This window comes from Xenia sp. Carnegie-2017, unplaced genomic scaffold (assembly GCF_021976095.1).
Source record: "Xenia sp. Carnegie-2017 unplaced genomic scaffold, XeniaSp_v1 HiC_scaffold_23, whole genome shotgun sequence".
NCBI classification, from domain to species: Eukaryota; Metazoa; Cnidaria; class Anthozoa; order Malacalcyonacea; family Xeniidae; genus Xenia; species Xenia sp. Carnegie-2017.
The window spans coordinates 13248007-13272323 of NW_025813486.1; the positions used below are offsets into that span (position 1 = coordinate 13248007).

Below are 24317 nucleotides of genomic sequence, written 5' to 3' on the forward strand. Positions count from 1 at the left end.
CTTTGAGAAGATTGATCTTCTCCTGTGGAACTATGCCCTTCCATGTAGTAAATAGTTTAGGATTTACAAGGTCTAAAAACTCGAACTGATTAATATCTTGAAATCGTTCACTTAACATGCCTTTAATGGAATCAATAATCTCAAAATAAAGCTGTTTGTAATTGTATCTACTATCTGCTCTGGTTGCTGGTGGGCCTACTTTTCTAGTGCAGTTTGGTAAAACTCGGTGAAAGCTTGATCTGTGCGAAGTGACACAATAAACTGCTTGAAATTGTCAATCTTGCTTATGCCATAGTTAAAATGGGTTTCCCTATTTTGAAGAATGGAATACAAAATTGTGGACTGTTCTAAAATCCTGTAAAAAACACACACTAGAAAACAAAAGAGAAAGCTATCAAGATAATGCAGTAAGCCACTTATTTTACTTAATGACTCATCATCCCACCCAGCTGGTTGTTCAAGTACCCCTCAAAAATATCTAAAAGTTTTTCATAGTTTTTGTGCAATACATTGATTAATCTAGAGCGATAATACCATCTTGTTTCACCAGGGCAGGAAACTCAAGGTTGTTAGATGTGAGAAAAGCTTTTCTTTTGGGGCATTGCTTGTAAATGTGCTGAATGTAGCTATATTAATAAAAAGATTTTAACAGGAGAAATTGATGAGGCTGACTGGCATAGGACCAGGTTCAATCTATGAGCTGCACAATGAACAAAATGAGCAAAAGGATACTCTTGTCGAACCAATGCTTGAACACCATTGATATGGCCAGACATGACAGAAGCACCATCATATGTTTGTAAAACCAGTTTTTCTTTTATATTAGAATACTGACCAAGTTTATCTTTGACACCTTGTGATATTGCTGTGGCATTTCTGTTCATACTTACATCCACAAATCCTAATTGCCTCTCCATAATTTCACTTGCTTTGTCAAACTGAGCAATAACACTTAGCTGCTCTTTGGTGGAGACATCAGATGCTTCATCAACCTGAATACTCATAAATGTGCAATCATTTAATTCCTTTCTGATTTCATCTTCAATAATTGAATCAAGACAGCTGATAAGACCATTTTGAATTTCTGGGGAGACTCCAGTAAATCTTCTGTCACCAACTATATCAGATTCTGCTAGTCTACTGTGCAGTCGACGCTCAAATACAGAATCAAACTTAACAAAACATTCGAGCAACTCTCTATAATTACCTTTGTTCAAGCTACCTTCGGACTCATTGTGACCTCTAAATGGCAACTCTTGCTTTGACAAATACAGCACGGCCTCAGTAACAGTTTTTAAAATTTCTCGATTTTGTCTTACCTCCTCATTGTGACGCTGAATCTCATTTCTTCTAGCGAGGGACATAAGACAATCAATTCGTTCACTAGCTCCATACGTTTTCCATGTCTTAAATGCAGTCAAATGCGATTTAGATTTTTCATGCTTCTTAGCATCAGACATAATACTCCGCATATTGTTGTAGCCATTCTTAGCCCACGATGGCCATGTTTTTGGGGAAAACATTAGACATGGCCAACAAAACACTTTCTGCAAGGTTGTACTGCCACACAGCCAGTCCTTCGCCTCATACCAATCTCTCTGAAATGCTCTTCCCTTATTTTGGATAGTTAAATCAGGAGTAGGCCGTTCATGAACGATAACATTCTGTTCGACCGACGATCGAGCAGAGAACGGTTTAGCTAATAAGCTATTTACTAAATCAACATCAGTTGAGCAAATCGCAGTCGCACTTGAAGCCATTGTGTCATACACAAATACAAAATAGCAATTTGAGAGTAAACACAATGGAAAATTAATGCCGACAATGACACGTAATTTGATAATCACTAATCGCTGTACTCGTATTGAAAGGTCGAATAATTACAACCTCCGCCAATTTAAAATAGCGGGAGTTCGACTATAAAAAGAGCAGATTTGAGCATGCGTCAAGTCCCTTAGCCAACCAGAATTCAAAACTTCTTATATAGAATTATATTGTATGTTCCGCCCTCTGAAGATGGGCGGAATACGTGGAGAATCGCGCGAGTATACAATGTGCGAGAAAAGGCGGTTGCTAGGTTACATAACAAATCTTGAGATTTTGCTGTATTACGATTACGAACCACCTAATAAAAGCGTAAATATGAACGAATAAAACATAATATTACAAATTGTTCGTGAAATAATGTATATCTTATGTCCAAATAGAATATTTATTATTTTTTTGGGAAATTTCTACTCCCGCCGGGCGGGAGTAGCGGGACCGCTAGCTACGCCACTGCTAATCACTAATTACTAACTACTACATCATCTAATTTCTTGCTGTACATGTGTTCTGATAGCATTTCGGTAAAAACTGTAGTCAAGCCCTGGCAATTCCTCTCACCAGGAGGGAACTATTTCAATCCCTTATTCTCTTTCCTAACCTGGACAGCTTTATTAATTGCTTGTCTGGATATTTTACTAAAATTTGTATATTTTCGATCGTTTGGTTTCAACAATGTGTGCTGCAAGCATTGCTTTTGACCTTCTTTCGTTTTTAAGGTGGAACTAAAGTTAAACATATATTAAATGGTCTTAATTTCCGCTTTTTGGACATGTTCGCTCATTCAATAGTGAAATATTACTGTCGCACTTTTTTATGTTTTAATTGCGCTATCTGGTGAAGGCTTTAATAGTACGTGACGTTTCCCATTAGGTGCTGGTCAAAATGCATTGCGCGCTCGCTTCTTGTCATGAAATAAACATAAAACATGGCGTCAAACTAATTTGAATACGAGGGGAGCGAAAAATATTGTTGGAATCATCCCTCAAGTAAACCCAAAGTGTCCAACATGCGGAATCGTGTTAAGCATCCTTTCAATTATACATTTATCACAAAAATAAATTGTCCCAAAAAACCGTAAGTTATATTTTACTATGTCTATCTGCCTGACTATTAATATAATTACAATTTTATTGTAATTTTTAAGTAGCTAATGTGGAGGCGAAGAAGGGTATTATATGAACGGCACCATTATGAATTTTGTCAATTTATGCTTACTTTTGAAGATCGCTATTCTGTCATATATAAACAAATTTTACGACATGTAAGACTGGTTTACACTCATCCCAAATCAGCAAACAAATCAATCGCCTTTGCCGTGCCACTTTCTCACACTGTGAAATACGATTGTTGTTTCGATCCACAAAACGCCTTTTCAGCCTGTTTCCTTTCAAGACAAAGTTCCAAAAACTCTGAAATTGAAAGTTGTCTATTCTTTAAATAGTGTCGTTGCTGCTCAGCATCGTTCGTGGGTCAAACCACCCGCCACCTACACATTCTAATTTGGGCATCACCCCTTTCACTGACAAACCTTCTAAACATCCCATTCATCCCTCTATACTATCACACCTTAAATTCACAGAAAACACTACCACCTTTGAGGAATTTAAAATACTTCTTATTGCTCAGACTCGCAAGAGCTTCTTATTCAAAGCCTCTTAATGAACAAAATGAAACCATCTCTTAACATCCAAGGAAACTTCATTGTCCTTCAGTTGCTTTGATATAATTTCATTTCTCCTCATGTCTGTCTACTTTGTGATTGTGTGTGTTTATATTTCTTTCGTGATTTCCACTTATCCCACTTCATACCATCTTATGTTTAAAGAAACCAAAAGTTTTTGACATAAGCCGCCTACGAGAGAACTTCTGGTTTTAAACTAAGATATATACATATTTAATTTATTGATTTTTTGTTTTACAGCTCCTCCTACAAAGTTTTTAATGGACTTGTGAGGTTTTGTAAATTTAAATTTTGTATAAATTGCTTTTTGCATTATAGATATCTTGATTATAATGTCCTTTATAAAATTGGCGAAAAAACGTTTCATGGTTTGTCTCATCTTAAATCTCTGTAAGTGCTCCAATGCTATGATAAAAATGTATAAAAAAGGGTATCATTCAGGACATGCACAAAAAACCACCCTTAACTTAATCATTGAGCTGAATCACAGTACAATGCATTTTTCTTAACTTCTTTTTATTGCTTAAAGAATCAAGTGAGTGCAGTGTACAGAAACTGAAGTACCAAATCTGTTAACCTGTTTTAGCAGTTTATAAAAAGAGATTTAATTGAAAGAGCTTGAATCTAAAATAAAATTGCTTTAATTGTATGCAGTAAATTTATTAGTCTTAGTGTATATTATTTAACAATTTTTCTTACACATCTTAATAAGAAATAATTATAAGCAAATATTTAATCCACATGAATTATGTCTAATGGTACATTTTAACCTTAATTAAAAAAATAAACAGTGGATTGATCTAATTCCTGATATTTTGTCTAGAAACTTGAAAGGAAACAAACTGGATAAGATCAAGTCCTCTTGGCTTTGGAACATGACTCAACTCCAAATTTTGTACGACAAAACTTTATATTTTTTGCCAGAAATGTTCTGTGCTAGTTAAAACAATCACAGAATTAACTAAACAAAGACTTGAACCTGTTTCAAACGTCGCATTTCACATGAGCCAAATGCACTTAAAACAAAAGAACATGAGGAATTTTATCTATTACCTTTTCTTTTGTTTTTACTGCATTCGGCACATGTAAAATGCGACGCTTAAAATGGGCCTTAATTGGTGGTAGTAAAAAAATTAAATATAGCTGTAAAAATTTCCATTGCTGTAATGAATGGCATAAAACCCCAAAAACAATGAAACTCAAGAGAAAACCAAGATAAACAGAAAGTCTCAAAAAGAACTGTTTTAGCTAAGGCAATTTTTGATGGCAAAATTTTGAATCAGAGATTTCTTAATCAAATACTCCTGCATTTTGACTTTTGTCAGATTGAATGTCATTGACACATTTTTTGACATTTAAGCAATTTTATTAATTGTGTATAAGAGTATTATATATGGGGGCTCAACTTAACATTATTTACGCTTGATTTGAGGTAATGTTTACTCCATGCCATTTCAATATGCCGAGGTTTTATAAAAACAGCTAGATAAATTTTAATAATGTATATATAATTACTGAAGCACATGCTGTAGATTGCACGAAGTCTGAAACTACTAAGGCAGCTTCTGTATAATAAGAATATACACATTTTATTTCATTTGGGTATAAGTAGCTCATATCAACTCATATATTTTTTACTATTTTTTGGTAAAGACCTAACTGAATTTATCTGCAATTAACAATTAAATCATGATTTTTTGATAGTGCAAAAAGGATTTTTAACTTGTTTCAAAGAATTTTTTAGCATGCCTTTATTCATACTCTTGATATTATAAGATGTAGGATTTGTATCAATTTATTGTTTTATAAAAGGAAAAACACATACTTCAATATGATGTGCAAATTAGGCATACCATACTTCAGGGGCCGGTTGCACAAAGCTTGGATACAGCATGATCCATTGGATAATAAAATTTTACAACAAAGAAATTTTGTTACTTTAAATAAAATATTTTATTTCAGTGATTACTCAGATCAAACCTTATATTTTTCCTTTTTAAGAACTTTTTTAACCGTTTAAAAAATGTGCTATCCAATGGATATCGCTATCCAGGATAACGCTATCCAATGGATAACGCTATCCATTTCAAATTTTTGCGTTGCTATATTTGATTTTTATTAAGAAAACTAGACATCTTTAGCCTTCTCGATTGACAGAATCTTTATAATAATCTTAAAATTATGCTAATTTTTTCTAAAACTTTGAAAAAACCATTGAGCTTTCTGCTTTTATTAAAGACAATAAGGTTCATCTACTATGACATTATAAATTTTGCTAACTTATATAGATCTTACAATATCGGAATTATTTTCTTATATCTTAAGGAACTTTGCACACAATAAAATCCAAAAAATAGAGCACAACGCTTTTTACGACTTGAAAAATTTGAGAGAATTGTAAGTACGTTTTTCAATTGTAACAATTTAATACATATATTTGTCTTACTTTGTAAAATTCACTAGCAAATATATTTCCCATTTCAGCAAAAAAATGTAAAAATCATATTTTTCATTTTTAGAGACATCTCAAACAATCGTTTTCAAACAGTTCCGGATGGCTTATTTCGGCACCTCTACTCTCTTCAATTTGTGTAAGTACACACTACTGCAAATACAAAAATTAAAATATGCCAAACATGTATAAAACGTGTTATTTCAGTACAAGTAAGTTCGCCATACTTTCTTTTTATCTTATGTTAATTTGATTTGTTCAGTAAAATGGTAGTAACACTTAAATCACTTTCTAGTATCACTATGCACGCTATATTTTGTCTTATACTTTAACATAATTTTTTAATTTACTAAAAACATAAATGACTTTCCAGTTGCTCAAGCTGGTTGCTCTATTCTATAGGACAACTGGATATTAATTTTGGATATTAATCTAGGCATTAATTTTGAACATTTCCCAGCCTATATTTTGTATCAGTGTTGTCTCATTAAGTTTTGAAAAGAGCTTATCAGCTCCACCACATGACCTGCGTACCATCTTTAACTGTTAATTTTCATTTTAACACATGCAGAATACTAACTCCTGTTATCTTTTGTTTGTTTACTTTGAGACAGTGCTGCATAAAAATATATCAGGGACATAAGCGAACATTTTAGCAAGAATGAATATCATAACTTAAAAATATTTACAACTTATTAACCTAACAAAAGAAAGAATCCTTTCTGATAAATGGTTTCAAGTTTCGAATAGTTGAATAAATGATAATCAATAATTATGTCAAATGCATTTGACACAAATGTCATGTATTATAGCAAAATCAATAATAAAAGTAACAAAAGTGGAAAAGATAACTTGCTCATTTGTCTTTTTCTTTATAGAAAAGTTGACCATTTTACTATATGCTGTCATGTAAAGCAAAGCAACCCTCGTGCAATCTGCATCTCTCAAGCAGACGATGGTTTATCAAGCTGTGACGAACTGCTAAAAAATTCTGTTCTAAAGTATTCGATGTGGATTCTTGGAATTATGGCGTTTTCAGGAAATTTGATGGTCATTGCCTGGCGGATTTTTGTCAAGGATATTAATCCAGTCAATTCATTTCTACTTACACACTTAGCTGTTGCTGATTTTTTGATGGGTGTCTACATGCTGATTATAGCATTCAAAGACAAGTTATGGGATGGAGTGTATTTCAAACACGATGTAAATTGGCGAGCAAGTGATCTATGTAAATTTGCTGGAGTAATATCGACCATTTCTAGTGAGGTTTCTGTTCTCACACTCTCTGTGATTACGCTGGATAGATTTATTTGTATTGTGTTTCCATTTCGTTTTCAACGATGGTCATTGAAGAGAGCATCTGTTATTATGTGTGTGGTTTGGATACTTGGCATGGCAATTTCTCTTACACCATTGATTTACGATACGTACTTCTATGATTATTCACACAATGTCAATTTCTTTGGACGATCAGCCGTCTGTCTTCCGATGCAACTATCAAGAGACCGTTCTTCTGGATGGGAGTACTCTGTATTTATCTTCCTCATACTAAATGGCCTTTCTTTTTTACTTATTCTCCTTGCGTATGTTATCATGTATAAGACAGTTGCTAGATCAGCTAAAGCAGTACGTATTTCGCTAAATCCTGTTTTTAATCATCATATTAACAATATAAGAAAGTTAATCCATAGTAACGAAAACTGTTTTTTTAAAAGTGCGCTTGCATCAAAACTCACTCTTTTCATGGAAAGTGTTTCTTATCAGGATAACAGTTTAGCAACATCTGTAAAAGAGAGGCAAACTTGATGGTTGCTTATCAGGAACCGGTTTAATATAACTTTAGAAAAAGTTAAAATATTCTTTAATTTGTAGGTTCGATCCACAAGAATGAACCAAGATTCCAAGGTTGCAAAACGAATGATGTTTATCATTCTGACCGATTTTGCCTGTTGGTTTCCAATCATTATGTTAAGTATTCTGGCTTTAACAGGAAATCTTTATGACCCAACAAAACAGGTGTATGCGTGGATAGCAGTGTTTGTTCTACCTGTAAATTCGTCCATCAATCCCTTGCTTTATACGTTCTCCACTCATTATGTCGTCGAAAAGATTTCCAAAATGTTCACCAGAAGAGAGCCATTGTGTGCTAACAACGATGGTACAACGCATTTTAATGCTTTCATCTACATTCACGTCGAATATCTAGTTAACACTGGGACCACTAACCTAAGAGGGGGATGTTTCTATTAACAACTACTTTTCCATTGAAAAAAAATTCGTTGAGTAAAATTGAGCGTTCCCTCTATGTAATGTTATTGTTTTAGTAAACTCCATGGTCATGTGAAATTCAAACCTCCAGCTAATGACCTATAATTAATTGAAGCCAAAAGTTTAGAATGGGTTCCTAAACAGTACCCATTAAATAATAAAAGTATTCCTATAGAAGTAGCATTTATTTTCAATCAGAATTCTTATTAAATCATGCAGTTGAACGCAAGAATTTTAGTCCAACTTTTTGAAGACTCAGTTAAAATAATTCAACGTGTATAAGATCCGTCAATTGACTTATTAAGTTTGGTCTGAGGCAGCTCTATCCAGGTTCTCAAACAAATTTAAGCGTTTTCACACCAAGTAATTTTTTAGCTTTTAAAAGTGAAATGTCTTGTTAAGGTCGCTTAATAATAACTTTTTCAATTTGTCGTCAATAGCAAAGGCAGCCATTTTTTTACATTGCAAATATATTTGTGTTCAATAACTGTAGAAAACAATGAATGTATATAATTAACTTTCTATAATAAGAAGTGAATCATGGTTTTGTAGAAAATTTTGCATTACAGATGTATAAGATCGGGGTGGCTTCACCACTTAATACTGTGTAAAAAAAACATAAAGATTTGTTAAAACTTGTTATCAAAACATAGGTTTGCTTGTTTTCATTCATGTAAGTTATGAATTATTTAGTGACAAAACGACATGTTCCAATTAACGGAAATAGTACCGCGACAACACCATCAGCTTCCTCTCATCAAATGTTGGCAACATTTAATACAGGCTTTGAAGACGATGAAGTGAAGATAGCCGAGGGTACTTTTATTGAACCACACACCTTTCACGATTGCCTCCAGACAGTCCCCGCAACGAAACCCAGAATAAGATGTTTACAAGCTACACAATCACAGTTTACTCAAGACAAAAACTCAGTGGTAACCATTTTCATTTTAAAGATTGGTTTTTTAAGGAAACTGCTGTTTATCATTTACCTTAAAAGTGTAGAGTTAAGTTTTGAAAATAGATATCACAATTTTTAAGTCGAACATAATTTTTCTACTAAAAAAGCATGCAAGCTAGGTTGGAAAATATGTTTGAATAAACCAAATAGCCAGTCAAATATATTCTGATTTCAAGATTGCAGATATTAATTCATTTTGCCTAAAGCTGGATCTGTTCTGCAAAACATTACTGTAATTTTCTTATTGCTTTCTTGTTGGAAATTTAACATTTTTCGTCGATTCAAATTTCATATTCAACTTGAGTTAAAATCTGACATTGATTTTTTTTGAATGAGCGATAATATTCTCTGCCTACAAAACATTGTGGATTCGATTATTTTTAGAAATCAATCATTGGCGTTGAATTGAACGAAGAGAAAAGTGTAAGTGCTCCTTGTTTGATCAATGTTTACACTAATGAAAATGAGGATTCATGGAGTCAATTAACAAAGACACTTTCGTCGCTGTCTATGGAAGGTGGACATTCTAAAATTATGTCTTTTCTTTGGAGTGCTAAAGGTAAAAGTGTACTAAGAATTTTGTGGAAATGAAGACTTTTTACCGTGCTTGAAATGTTTTTTCTATCAGAGAATCAGGAATTAAATTCAAATATGCTGCAAAATGCGCATGCATGTAAGAAGCATGTAGCCCAGACAAGATTTGAATTTCAATATAAATTAGAATTTTGCAGTTTTGGTAAAGCTGAAGTAACGAAGAGATTTCACTTAGTTCAATAAACTCCCTTTAGAGACTTGTAGTTTCTCAGACAGATATCGTGAAGATATTAATAGAGGTAGAATATTGTTCCATACAAAAACAGTATTTTCTAATACATACCATTGCCTCAAAGGACAATCCTTCGTAAAAGCTTAAAAACGATATCTCTGACTCTGAGCTTTAGCAGCAAGGTTTGACTGCCCTTAATTGATTTCCATGTTCACGCACAAAAATAAATCTAACAACACAATAAAATAATGAATGCTTCGACACTTTATAAAACACTGGTGCTGATAAACTAGCGCACAACCAAAGGCAAACATTCAACCGTACAAGGCAATGCAGCCTTTTATATTATTAGTAATTTATGTTTTAGTCGTTGTCATCTAATCAGAACACGACCAAACTAAGGCTGACTAAGGCCATGAGGTTTTCTAGCCAATCAGCGTTCAGGAATATATATAATTTGGTCGTGGTGGCCTGACTAGAGCACGACTAAAAACATGTGAAAGCCTTTCCGTACCGAGACCAGCACGACCTCTAGCTACGCCAATGAGTGTACACAAAAGTATTCAATTGTTTTATGGTTTGTTGTAAAGCAATAGAGACATTCAAACTTTCAAAAAGTTTTTGAAAAAATATCACTAACAGACACAACATAAGAGCGATTATATTCAACATATATAATTATTAAGTAATATCTCAACTTCTCCAGTTCTCAAATGTTCAATAAACGCTTTCTTGCTTTTACCTAAACATCTTTAAATTTATAGGGAGTGATGTTATCATCGAAGGAGAATTGGCCAATCAAATAGCTTTTGACATAAAAGAAGCAGATTTGTAAGTTTTTTTAAGCCAATTTGGCTCATAAGATGTTGTTAGTTTTCTTTGTTGTGAGCCATTGATATTGAGTACAACGATGTCATCAAATAAATTATTTTGGTTTAATATAAACCAAACTAAGGAATTTGTTCTGTCTGAAACATGCATTGCAGATCAAAAACAACATTTTGATAGAAAAAGAAAACTCAACAATTTAGCTACCTATAACATTAATTCATCGTTTTCGTTTTTTAGTGTGATTTGTTATGAACTGGCTTCACAAGAGACTTTGGCAAATTTTCTGAAAGAGAAACGGCACAAATTAACAGAAGAAGCAGTTTATATCATTTCGTGTGATATTATTGAGGCCATCGATTTTCTCTCGTCAAAAAATATTGTCCATTACGCAATTCTCCCTGAGAATATCAACCTTTTGCATTCTTCTGAGGTATAGATCGTAATAATACTTGAAAACTCATTCCTAGAAAAAGAATTTATTCTATTACAATGAAATACGATATTTTTATGAAAACAGAAGTTTAGAGATTCTGTATAATGGAAAAAGAAGTCTAGTTTTAAGTTTATTTGATAACTCTGTCATGAAGAAATATGAATTTTTATAAACGAATTGATACAAGCGGATTTTTAATTTTTTACACAAAATCAGTTATGCTGAATTATGAAAACGTTAGAATAATATTGCCATTTTACATTATCTGAAATATATAGTAATTGAAAAGTCGGATTAATTAAATGTATAGAATTCTTTTTTTCAAAATGAGTTAGGTTTGCTTGAAAATTTATGTCGTGCTTGTTTCAATGAAGATATCTCAATGTGAATTTCAAAAAGTGTGATACTTGTTAGCTAGATGGCAAATGCCAAGCGAACTAGACCAAAAAACATAAAAACATAGGACCATTTGAAACAGTGCCTGATTATAACGTTCGCAAATACTGTATTTTGCATAAAAACTCAAACATCATACATTATCAAGTTCTAAAATACGTGCTGACACCGTCATAGGCAGTGGTTTCACTAGGTATTTTTCACCTATTTTTCAAATGTGCATAACTTTATTTAGCTAGTCTTTTAATTGAAGTAAATATTTAAAAGAAGAGAGTACAGTCTTGTTGCCTCCCCAAACTGGAGCGGCAGCTCATATAAAAACACCTTCAGCCGTTTTCTTTGAGCTGGAACTTTTTACACTAAAATGCATGCATAAGCGAGGCCTGCCCGTTTTTTACTTGAAGCACAATGCAAATATTTTGTATTCAATCATTGGAAAGACAATATGTTGAAGTAGTTTTCTAAAGAAATGAATTATAATTATTCTGAGAAATTCGAATTATTCTACGGCTGTTCCAGCCTGCAAGTATAATTTCAGTAAAATCATGGAACGAAGAGAGAAATATATGAGAATACAAAGGTATGGTCCACCAATTTGTGCTTCACATCACGTTTTAAAACACTTATGTCTCACAACCGCTGAGACTATACAATACCACAACCCCCTGAACTTACCCGTCGCATGAGTCTCCTGTGGCTTGTTTTTCCCCAAAGGTGAGACAGGAGGCTTTAAGGGCAGGGATCATGTATTTCTCCATTCGTTTCCTAATATAACCGAAATTACACTTGCAGGCTGGAGCAGCCGTAGAATAATTCGAATTATATTTTGGGAGCTCCAGTCGAAATATACGAGAATACAAGCGGTTGAGTTTAACACTACTTTCAAACAGTAATAGTACATAATATTTACTTAGTAGGTACAAGATCTTTTGAACTTGAACATGGATATCTAATACGACCAAAGTTTGGATTTGGTAATACTGGTCTGTAGTAAAACTGTTTGAAAGTCGATTCATTATTTCAGTCAGCCATCTTTAGGATTTCTTCCAGAGAAGTTGACCTCTTAGCAGTGGCTAATGTTGTAGCTCCCCAACTGAATGTGCTTTGAAATTTTTTTTGTCTATACTCGCTAATTCCAGCAGTGAACGAATCTAACGGGCAAATGTTAAGGAAGTGACTGGTTTGTGAGGTTTGGTAAAAGAAAGAAAAAGCTTGTTCTTGTCGAATTTCCTTAGCTCCCTGGTTGTTAAAATGTATTGTTTGAAACAGGCTACAGGGCATAATAATTTGATGTCCTTTGGGATGTAAGTATAAAATGCGGAAACTTTTATTACGTCTAAGTGAAAAGTGGTAGTCGATAATGACTTAGGTCCAATTTTGTAGATGAAGACACTCTTTTGGGGGATGTCCAAGCAAAGAGAGTTGCCAACTTCAGGGAAAAGTACTTAAACTATAAGGTGTTGTTGTCTCCCATTTGTTGAAAGTAAGCTGTTACAGTATGAACGTTCCACGTGTGCGAATATCTCGGCTGAGGGGGGCGGTTATGTAGAATACCTTTCAATAGATTAATGACATGTGGGTGGGTGTAGTCCGACAAGGTACCCGTCGATTCGTGGACGGGTTGATGATAGGGCAGATCTCAAAACATTAAATGTTCGATATTCCAAACTTGAATCAAAAGAGTCGGCAAAAAAGTTTAGAATATTCCTCAAGCTTGATGAAATAGGATTAATTTTTCTTTGAAGACACCAGCGGCTCCAACACTGCCAACTTGATTCGTAGGTTTTGGGAGTAGAGCTATGAGTAGTTTAGTAACGTTTTCGGGAAAGCCCTCTGCTTCGTAACGTTGCTTGATATATTAAACACCCCAAGTGCAGACGTGGGTACATTCGATGAATCAGAGCAAGTTTGGATGGGTCCTGCCAGAGATATTTGTTTTGGGATAGTAGTACTGGTTAACTGGTGCTATCAGAACAATTTCGGCTTGATCTGCTACCACTTCATAGAGAACCATCATGACCAGGTTGAATGGTGAGAAGGCATATCCCGCAAGTTCCTTCCAGTTCTCAGTAAAGGCATCCCAGTGTCGAGCTTCTGGGTCCGGCCTCCAACTGATGTAATTCGACGATTGCCTTGTTACGTGAGAAGCGAATAGATCTATTCGACAGTTCGTCAAGAAGGGTTTCATTATTTTTTGGTCGATCATCCAGTCGGTGCAGTCTAGAAATTATCTGAATTCGACGTCTGCTTAGGAGTTGGTCCTGCCTGGTAAGTTTTGAGCTACGACGAATATGTCTCTTAATGCACCAACCCCACATGTTCAGTGAGATCTCTCGGAACTGTAACAAGTGGGTCCCTCACTTGTTATTTATCTAAGAAGCAACGATGTCACTGAACGACAATTTCTCAAAAGGGACTTGATGCCCAGAAAGTCTACTTTCAGTTCGAGAATATTTCAATATTTATGTGTGACAATTCCTCGGTTTCAGATCATTTCTCCTTGTTTTGGGCAATGGTGCTGACCGTAACCCATCTCTCATCGGAAAAAACTATGACATCCGGTGTGGGTATTGTAATTGGGCTGCCATTGATTGACGAAACGTTCTGAAGCCACCAACGAATTTCAGCTTCTGTTTCTCCGGAAGTTTGATTTTCGTATCGTAGTTGTAATTTGAGTTGTGTATGCTACAAATAAGCAGGGCTTGGAGGACACGAAAATGGAGAGGAGCCTTTCAGATGCCTAGGAGGGATGACTCGGAAGAATGACTCAAATAAACCCAACATTTAAACTACGTTTCGTAGTGAGGGTTTGTCCGTTCTTAGGAGTTGGCCGCTAAGGATGTAAAGTATATTTTTTTCCGGGGGTATTGGTTTCATCATAAACTCATTTTGTTTGAGTTTATGATGAAACCAATAAACTGAATCATCTGAGCGGGGTCAGGATGGATTTCTCTTTATTTTCTATGAATCAGAGAGATTCCAATAACTGCATTGTCATATGAGAGAAAAGAGTTGTTTTTTCCGGTTGTGTACCTATTATCAACATATTGTCGGGAAAAATCACTAGAAGTACATCGTGTTTCCGCAAATGACTCACAACTAGTCTCATTTGTCGAGTGAAGATCATCGGAGCAATATTTAGGCCGAATGGTAAGGCCTTGAATTGGTAGGCCTTAGTTTTACAATGGAGCCGAAGAAATTTTTGAGATTGAGGATGGACTGCCACAGAGAAATATGCGTCCTTGAGATCCAGTTTTGTCATGTAATAGCCCTGTTTTAGGATGGTTTTCACCGATCAAAGATGTTCCATCTGAAAGTGTTGTGTTTCTATGAAACGATTCATAGAGCTGTGATCTATAACCGGTCTCATATCCCCGTCCTTTTTTTGGATTATGAACATTCGACTGTTGTATGCATCCGTCGTGTACAGGACTTCGCAAATAGCTCCCTTCATTATAAGTTTGAATATCTCTATATCCACGTGTGTTTCCGATTTTCTACGAATCTGAGTAATTTGTGGAGTTTCTGGAAGAGGAAACTGACGAAAATGAATTTTTGAACCGGAAACCATGTCTAAAATAACTGGGTCTGCTGTCAGACTTCGAAACTTGGTTGGAGAAAAAAGCCGACCTCTCCTGTTTTCGGTTTTATATTTTGAAGACTGAGAAAAACTTCTTTGTGCTTCTTTTTGATTTATGTTATATTTGGGAGTTACAGGGCTAGAGTCCTTGCCAATCCCCGAGAAAGCTCCGTACCTTTTGGTGCAATTAAAAGGAAGTCTTCCCCAAAGTCGCTTGATGTCGTTTGTGTGTACAGGTATATTATTTTTTAAGATATCATGGAAGAAGCATAATGGGCCTGTGACTGAGATCTCCTTATTTCGTTCCTGCACGAAGTTCTTTACTTGGTAGGAGATGTGAGACAACATTTGAAGATCCAGTGTGGGAGCGATGAGTGCATCTACTTGAGGGATGGTTTCCTCTTCTAAAATGTCACACACGTTATCAAAGGATACGTTCCTTCGAAATTTTTTCTCTAAGAACTCCTTAAACTCCTGAAAGAGTGAACACGAAATTGTAATGTTTTCCGGGTCGTACAGAGCAGCTTGAGCGGCACTAGATTTGTTGTGGTCGACCAGGTGATGAGATTGGTCTGTTCTCACGAATGTCGTCTTTAGTATCCAACGAATGTCGTCTTTAGTATCAGTGTGTTTAGCAGCATTGGGTGGCTTAATAGCCTGTTCTGGTGGCTTAATAGCTTGTCCTGGTAAATCTATAGCTTTTCTCATGTGGCTCAGTAGCCAAGGGATCAGAAGTGAGGTCTTAGTTTCACGTCGAAACTGAAAGGGAGTCCTCGTCATGTTTTTCATACTGCGAATATATAGTAGTAACATAAATATTGGAATCTTCAAGCTAGGTAAACCTTTTATTGCAAGCTTATACATTAGATCTTAGTTTGCCAACAGTTGACTAGATGGTACGAAGCTGCTGTATCATTTCTTCGTTGATTGTGCTATTGTCCGGCCCCTTTGTTGACGACAGAGATTTTTTAGCCTTCGAAGAGCGATGTGATAAATCGCGTCAATGCGATCTTTTCCGTTTGTGATACCCGACATAGAGTAAATTTTAATCTGAAGTGTAAAACTATGAAAAAAAAACACAGAAAAACAGTCTTGAAATGCGATATATTTGCGTAAGCAAATCTTACCTGTTTCTCTTGAAGCACAAGGTGAAAAAGCCACGGGAGACTCACGGGACGGGTAAGTTCAGTGGGATTGTGGTATTTTTTTGCCTCAACCGTCTTGAGACACAAGTTTTTAAAACACTATGTGAAACACGGATTGGTGGACTATACCTCTATTCTCATATATTTCGACCGGAGTCAGTTCCCGAAATATAACTTACAATGTAGCAACTATTAACCCACAGAATAAAATTGATTTCAAAAATATTAAAACTGCGAAACATGCATATAGAAAAATCCCCCTTCCCTTAAAAATACATCGTGATGGCGACATCATTACTTAGTGAAATAGCAATACAATTTTTTTGTTGAGATTATTTTCAAAAATATTATTTGGATATGACATGTTCGTTTTCCCCAAAATGATTAGTGTCGTCCGAGTGCAATACAAAACAGAAATTTCCATTAATATAAAAGTTTCAGCTTGCTATTCTTAGTTTTTATTTTTTGTTTTTTTAAAGTTGATCATTAAAAGTGCTATCCTTGGAGGTCTCAGTGCTTTAAAGTGTTTAAACCAGAGTGATGATGTACATATGCAGAAGACGAATGACAAAAATTTAAATGTTAAGGGCTTTGGAAGTATTCTGAAAGCGTTGCTTGATGTTTGTCCTAATTTGGAGAACAGTACTGAGGTAAGCATGGAATTTATCATACATGACAGCAAGCGGCCATTTGGCACATTAAAATAATTGAGTTTCAGATTTTTCTATGATATATTATGTAAAGAGTAGTTTAGAAAAGAAATTGAATCTACGAGAAGCTCTTTCTGGTTATTTTGACAGTAATAAGTTTAGGAAAATTTCCGCACTACGTGTGGAACAGAGAGTTCTGACTCTAGTTTTAGAGCTACACCAAAACACTTATTAGTTTTAAATACTGTGAAACAGTGTTGCTTATTTTTATAATATTATTATCCTCTGTTGCATAAATAGTCTATATCTCTGATCATATATTTTTTTATCTTGAAACAGTCATGTTGGAAATCTGTGTGTCAAACTGTAATGATAAAAATATTCCAGTCTCATTGTACTTGCAAACACATGAATCAATATGATTTTATTTAAAGTTGCATTCTATCATGGTGTCTTGTTTGAGTGACGAAAACAAATCAAGTGCGTCCGAAATTTTCCAAGAGTTAGCAATGATGGATCCCAAGCATTTTCAGAAAGACTATATTCGTGTTACAAAGTAAACATGATTGTGAATGTAAGTTTAAAATTTTACGAAATCCTTTGTAAAGCATTATATATAAATTAAGACCTCTTTTGCTTCCAGGGTGTTGTATTGGAATACATATAAATTTCGACATAAGCTATCAAACTAATTAACTGAGAAATGTAACAAAGACGATGCAAAGTTTGCAGCAAAATTCACCAACGTTAGCTAGAAAATAGGCTCATTAAAGCATATATGCATTTTCTGTTGAAGGGAATTTGTCTTTCATGTTCTCTTAAAAATATGTACGAAACTCTAAGATTTTTATTTTGCCTCTCTGCATTTTAATTATCTTTGCTTCACTTTTAAGGGCTCTTCACACGAGCCCGGTAACAGGATTAAGCGAGGCGTGAAATGATTTTGAGTCATTGAAAGGAGCAAAGCGCAAAACTTGCAACATTTTCTTAAGATTCATAAGTCATTTTAGTTGTAATTTTCAAATCAGGCTACATTATTTTCTTTAATTTAAAAGTTTTGTGTATTTCAAAAGTAAGAGCAATGTGAAATTGCTCAGATAAAATTTTTGATGTGAAGTATTCAATCTTTTCCATTTGCCAATCTAATTTAACGCTTCGCTGAATCCCGGCTACAGCGCTCATGTGAAAAGCCCTTAGTCAATTTTGTGCAAAATATTAATGTAGTCGAAAAAAAAGAAAATCTTGTATGAAACATTTAATTCAAAAGCTTAAGACACCCTTTTTCATTAATTGCTTCTTTATAGCAACCGTAAAAGGCATTGTTTCATGAGCAAAATGAATCAAAATTGCCTCGTTGTATTAATTACCCAGCTCTTAGCGCTTTTATTGCATTGTGTATCGCCGAGCTTTCTTTACTCGCTCTTTTATGAACTAGCTTAAATTATTAAATGCCAATTCCTCTTGTTTCGTTATTATTGAGTTAAAAATAACTTTTACAGAGAGAGCAAACTTTTTAATATTCTTTGATTTTGTTGTTTAGATTCGAAAATTTGGAACAGTTTAAACGACTTATATAATCATTACTTATTGTCTGTCTCGTTAAACATAGGAACAAACAAAAATATATATTAAAGTTAAGAGGCCAAAATTATAAGTTTAAGGTAAAGAAGTAAATATGCACCATGTTTATGTTAACTAAAAACAAATGCAACAAAAAAGTACATAAAAATGCACTGTACATATATGTTAACTAAAAATAATTTGAATAAAAATGTTCCTTAAACATTGTTACCAGATTTGTCCGAATTACTTCCTTTATTATCAGAACTTACAACTCGACCATATACAATCCAAAAAAATACAATCGAAAACTATATAAAAACATGGCAAAATATGATAACGAAATAATGTATAATTTTCGAAAGAAAAAGAAAATAAGCCGATATCGAGCTCAGAAATCTTATGATCAATATGGTTTTTGTTCTAATGTAATTGCACTAATGTAATTACAACACAAGCCGACCAAGTGTACTCAATGGCAAATTACCAACAATGGATAAATGTGCATTAACTGTTTAACGAAATTGAGCAGCGATCAGCAAGTCTTTACAAGGAGTATTTTTTCCCCTTTAAGATATGTGTTTAAAACCGATATTATTAAGGGTGTAAAACCACAAATGACAGTTAAAATTTTATTTCTGGTAAATTTCAACAAAGTTTGTCCAAAATGTCAGGTAATTGCGTGCTCAGTATGAATGCATCAAAATATGCAATAAGACGTTTGTCAAAAATATACAGCTAAAACAGTTGCCAGCAGTATTATTTATTATGCATTACAAGCATTATTTTGCAGTTACATTAAATTTACTCGGGCCCGTTTCAAACGTCAATTTTTACATGAGCCGAATGCATTTAAAACAAAAGATAAGGAGGAAGTTCATCAAATTTTCTTTTGTCAATTAAAAGAATAGGCATGCGGGTGATGAAGAGGCTATATTTTGAATAGCTAATGACAGAATTTGGAAACTGCGTTAGGACTGCGGGTTCACACTTTTGTGGAAAGAGCATGAATAGCATTGCTGCTTTACTTAATTACTTGTTTGAAAAAGCTCTCAAAAATGCAGTAAAAAACGATTTACAGGTTTAGGAAATGAAAAGTTTCTAACAGGACCATTTCCAAATCGGTGACTATGTGTGCTTAAAACAATGTGAAGACATTCGACCAGTTGCTTTAGAACACAAGATATGCATGTGACCATCTAAAGTACTTCAATAAATAGGTCTTCAATACAATTAAAATTTAGGCTAAAACGCTAGCCTTCCGTATTCATATGCTTGACAAAGACATGCTAATTTGTGTCATTCTTAGCATCATCCTCTTATAAAAAAAAACCCTTGAAATCTTTGCACCTGTCTCTATGTGTTTTATTTGCAGCATATTTTTCAGGTAAAATTATTAGTTAGGTAAAATTCAGGTAAATATTCATTTTCACCACCCCTCTTCCTTGAATTCAAAGAACTTCGTAACGGCCTAGGTATTGACCCTGACCACTTAATAGAACTTAGATCTGTAGTTGATCTAAAAATGAGTAAGTTAAGTGAATTATGGTATTGATTGTGTTCTATTACATACGAGTTGTTTACTTCCTTGTGATAAATTTTGCCTCGCTGCAAAAAATAAAATGCTTCTTTTAAGAAAATGATTTGAATTAAAGAAATAAAAACATAATTAACTAAGACAACTTATTTCATAATGATCTGATTAAGATGATTTTTCTCTTCCTTGTATGTCTTCTGCTGGTAGATTTCCAATCTTTAATTAATATGAAAGATCCAAACAAAACAAAATGTTATTTTACCAAGATAATGAAATAAATAGCTTCTTGCATATAAAATAAATGCTTGAACATAAAAATTTATTAATACCAATAAGGTTAATTTACAAATAATTTGAGTCATCGTTATAAAAAACATATAAGCTGCTTCCAAATAATAGTCCAGGCGATAAGCTTAAAAAATGTCAAAATTGTGCTTTTCGTGATAAAATGCATAAAACTCTTCAAGGTTGTACATTTATAGATATTCAACAAATTTTGATGTAGAAGCTCAAATTTCCTATGACGTCATTAAATTACGATTGCGTAATCCAAGATGACCAACTTAAAAATTGTTTAGGTACTTAAAAACAAAAAGGAAAAATATTAAATAACAACCAGAAATAAATCCCAATCAAGCATTTAAGCAACAAAAAAATTATCTTTAAAAGTTTGGAAGCATTATGAATGATTTTGAGAACTAGATACGTGGAAAGAAATTCTATATTTTGCATATCAAACAAAACTTGAATTATGGTTTAAATATAGTCTATTTCCATTTTAAGATTACAGTTTTCAGAAAATTCTAGAGGAGCCTGTGGATAAAGTGTGTCGAGCATAGACATGATGTGGCAATAGCGTCGAAATTTTGGCTATGTTTGTGGACAAAATTTACTCGTTATATTCGCTTTTGACGATCTGTCTTCTCATTAGAAGACAAATAAACAGCTATTATTTTATTTTGTGGAGTATTATCGCAACTGATTTAGTTCAAACTGCCAGGAACACAACATTCTTCACTACGTCGTTGTTCGTCGCTATTAATTCTAAACGCTGTGTCTAAAGGCGGTACTCGTGTCTACGTCATGGCCAATGTCAAAAGTTCGCATGAAAATTGATAAAAATCGCAACTTTAGGCGACTGTAGAAACAGTTTGAAATAACCAATTTTAATTCTTTTTCAGAATTCTAGTCAGAAAAGTAACTTTTTCAAAATAAGCTCATAAAAAGCAAGGTGAAAAATTCGTTGCATAACTACTTTAAACATCAAACAACTTATATCAAAAGACATAATCTTCATTGAATAAACACTAACACTAGTTGTAGAGAATCTACTGTTATTTCTAAGTATTTTTGTGTATAGAAGGATAATGTCCGTTCATCAGTTCTTGTTACGGTATTTTATTCTTTCTTGTACAAAAGCTTGGTTGTCGTGCACAAAAAAATTTTATCCTAAATATCGCACTATCGCTAAGGTGCTTATATGAATTGTTTTTGAGGTAGTATTATAGATACTCAAAATTTGTGTGATTAATTACTATTTGAGAACTCTTTACCGCATATCCTTTAAAAGCTTGTATTAAAAGGACTCTGATTTGATTCCAAACAAAATTATTTGGTTTTTACTCTTAAAAGTTTGTAAAATCACTGCAAATACCTCGCATGCTATAATAATACTATTTAGGGGGCGGTACTCGTTTCTACGTCACAACGAACAAACATGGCGGCAAAAAAGTTCGCACGAAATGACAAAGTTTGGAGATAAATTTAGTTAAGTTACACTCAACGCACGAAAGACATTTATGCACCAAATTGCTTCTCAAAAGCCAAATATTTCAATAAGCTCATAAAAAGCATAACAAAAAATTCGTTTTATAACCACTTTAATATGGAAATTGTACTTCCAATAAGATCACTTCATTATGCATTCTGTATAGCGAAAATCAATAACGCGAAACGAATGTCAAAAGAATTTCGCGTTCATTCATAAGCGTTTTGGAATAGCATGATAACAAATGACATTAACACACAACACAATAATATTTACAAGAAATATGTAGATGTTCCTGTTTAACCGTCTATATGTTCGCTTGCAAGGCATTTGGGCAGATAGGCTTGCATATGCCGAAACCAACCTAGTGTAATGGATGGCAAGCTTCGTTCTGCTGCAGCGATAAGGATTTGTTTTCGTTATTCACCTAAGGGCAACTGTGCATTCCTAGCTGCCTGTCGGTTATTTAACTCCTCTTGTATTTCTGGTCGTGTAATATCAGCTTTAATGTTGGCTTTAAGGCATCTTATTGCTTGTGCTACAGGATTATAAAATGGACTATAAGGAGGAAAAATTGTGGTTTCTGCGTGGTGTTCTGGCATTTACGCTCCACTATGACATGGCACTCCGTCAAATATGATGCAGCACACTGGATGTCTTTACCAGGAATTGATTAAATAGATCTCTTGTCATAGCACCCAAGTGTATTGAATGGTATAGTACACCATATACTGGCAAAATTGCCAAACCAATAGTGATATTACGCCCCTTCTGGCCGCATACTTGACGATAAGCAGGATCTTCAATACGCGAGCGACTTGACTCTTGGCTGTCCATATGTTGAAGCCACATTCGTCTATAAATACCGGGTGGTGAAGATTGGCTTCTTCCAAGAGCCAAGGTGCGTATTCAAGACGGCGTAGAATCACATCGGTCTTGTTGCGCTCTGCCGGTCTACAATTCGCAAGTTTTAATTAGAAGAGCCTACAATCTAAGTGGTTTCCGACAATCCTGTAACTTATGAAACGCTTTTCGGGTAAACGACGTCGCAGCTCTGCATTAATCGCCGTCAATGTAAGCATGCAGTTCTCGTTTATCATATGTTCCAAACATTCTCGCATTTCCTCGTAAACTGTTACGTTATTTCTTCCACCACGAGGTTTCTCATGGATTTGATTTTCTGGCAAGTACCTACAAATAATCCCTCTGGCTGTTGAACGATTTGTTCTTGACGTGTCTGCCATTTCAAGGTAGTCTTCTAAAGGTTTTTCAAATGCACATATCAACCTTTCTCTGTCTTCTTGCGAGATCCGTGCTCTGCGTGCTCTTTCCGCCATGTTTACAGTTTTACAAGTGTATACGCACACAGACAGACCAATTTTTAAAACCTCATATTGGGGAGCACTTCGTTTTTAGGACCGCACAATATTCGTAGCGCTAATGATATATTATAGGTTGTTAATGTCATTTGTTATCATGCTATTGTACTTTTGACATTCGCTTTGCGTTATTGATTTTCGCTATACAGAATGCATAATGAAGTAATCGTATTACTCATTTGCCATATTGATGTTACACAAATGCTATTTAACTTTGTCTATACGTCTTTGACTTGCGCTAGGCGTTAATAAATGTTGCCTTACTTAAATGACATGAAAATGCTGCATATTTCATCGATTTACGTCAGCGTTTTTAAGTCATTCCGGTTACAGTGCGTCCACACGTGTCTAGATTCGACGAGTTTTTAAAAGTTTCCACTCTCGAGACCGTTTTCAAAAGTTTGCGGCTACATTATGCGTTTTTGCTGGATACGTGTGGACGATAAAGCCTATTTTCCACTGGCCATGTATCGTTACGTAGCATGGCGCATGCGTGCTTGTGAATTTGATGGTTACTAGGCAAAAGCACGCATGCGCCATGTTACGTTTTGTAACGATACGTTACGATGCATGGCTAGTGGAAAACAGGCTTAAGCGTAACGGCAACAAAATATTTGCGAATACAACCGAGTCCGGATACGTGTGGACCGTACATAAAATTACCAACTTTTCAAACAGTCATAACTCAACAATCGCTAAAAATATTGACTTCAATTAGATGGACGATACTTTTTGATGATTTGACATGCAATGACATCATTTGAGAAAGATATAACATCAATAAACAATTTACCTGATCATAAATGATGATTTTGTCTGCAGTAGTGAAGAGTTGTGTTGCCTGCTTGGAAAATTTAAAATATTTCACGGACATCCTTTGAAAAATAATCGAATTACAATCAAGGAAGTAAAAGATAACTTACTGTAATGTTTCAAAGAGTTTTACTTTTGTAAACATATCCCTCCTCTTTTCTTTAATTCCTCCGTTTCTGCTTCTTGAACATATTATGCTGCTAAAGTGTCCAAACAAATCATTCTGCCACAGTCACTGTTTGTATAGTCCACCTTTCCGACTCTCTAAAA

General features: G+C 34.4%; 1 protein-coding gene across 1 annotated transcript in view; it reads left to right on the forward strand.

Annotated features, from left to right (window-relative positions):
- Positions 1–18781, forward strand: part of LOC124449520 (G-protein coupled receptor GRL101-like) — a 22476-nt gene extending 3695 nt beyond the window's left edge. The window contains exons 2-13 of the mRNA XM_047000465.1: positions 3827–3898; positions 4332–4403; positions 6028–6099; positions 6839–7586; positions 7833–8118; positions 8922–9163; positions 9574–9748; positions 10720–10786; positions 11024–11216; positions 16820–16990; positions 17425–17564; positions 18531–18781. Coding sequence (XP_046856421.1) covers positions 4384–4403; positions 6028–6099; positions 6839–7586; positions 7833–8118; positions 8922–9163; positions 9574–9748; positions 10720–10786; positions 11024–11216; positions 16820–16990; positions 17425–17550 — 2100 coding nt within the window. The 5' untranslated portion in view covers positions 3827–3898; positions 4332–4383 and the 3' untranslated portion in view covers positions 17551–17564; positions 18531–18781. The remainder of the gene's footprint in view (positions 1–3826; positions 3899–4331; positions 4404–6027; positions 6100–6838; positions 7587–7832; positions 8119–8921; positions 9164–9573; positions 9749–10719; positions 10787–11023; positions 11217–16819; positions 16991–17424; positions 17565–18530) is intronic.
- Positions 18782–24317: the final 5536 nt, after the last annotated feature.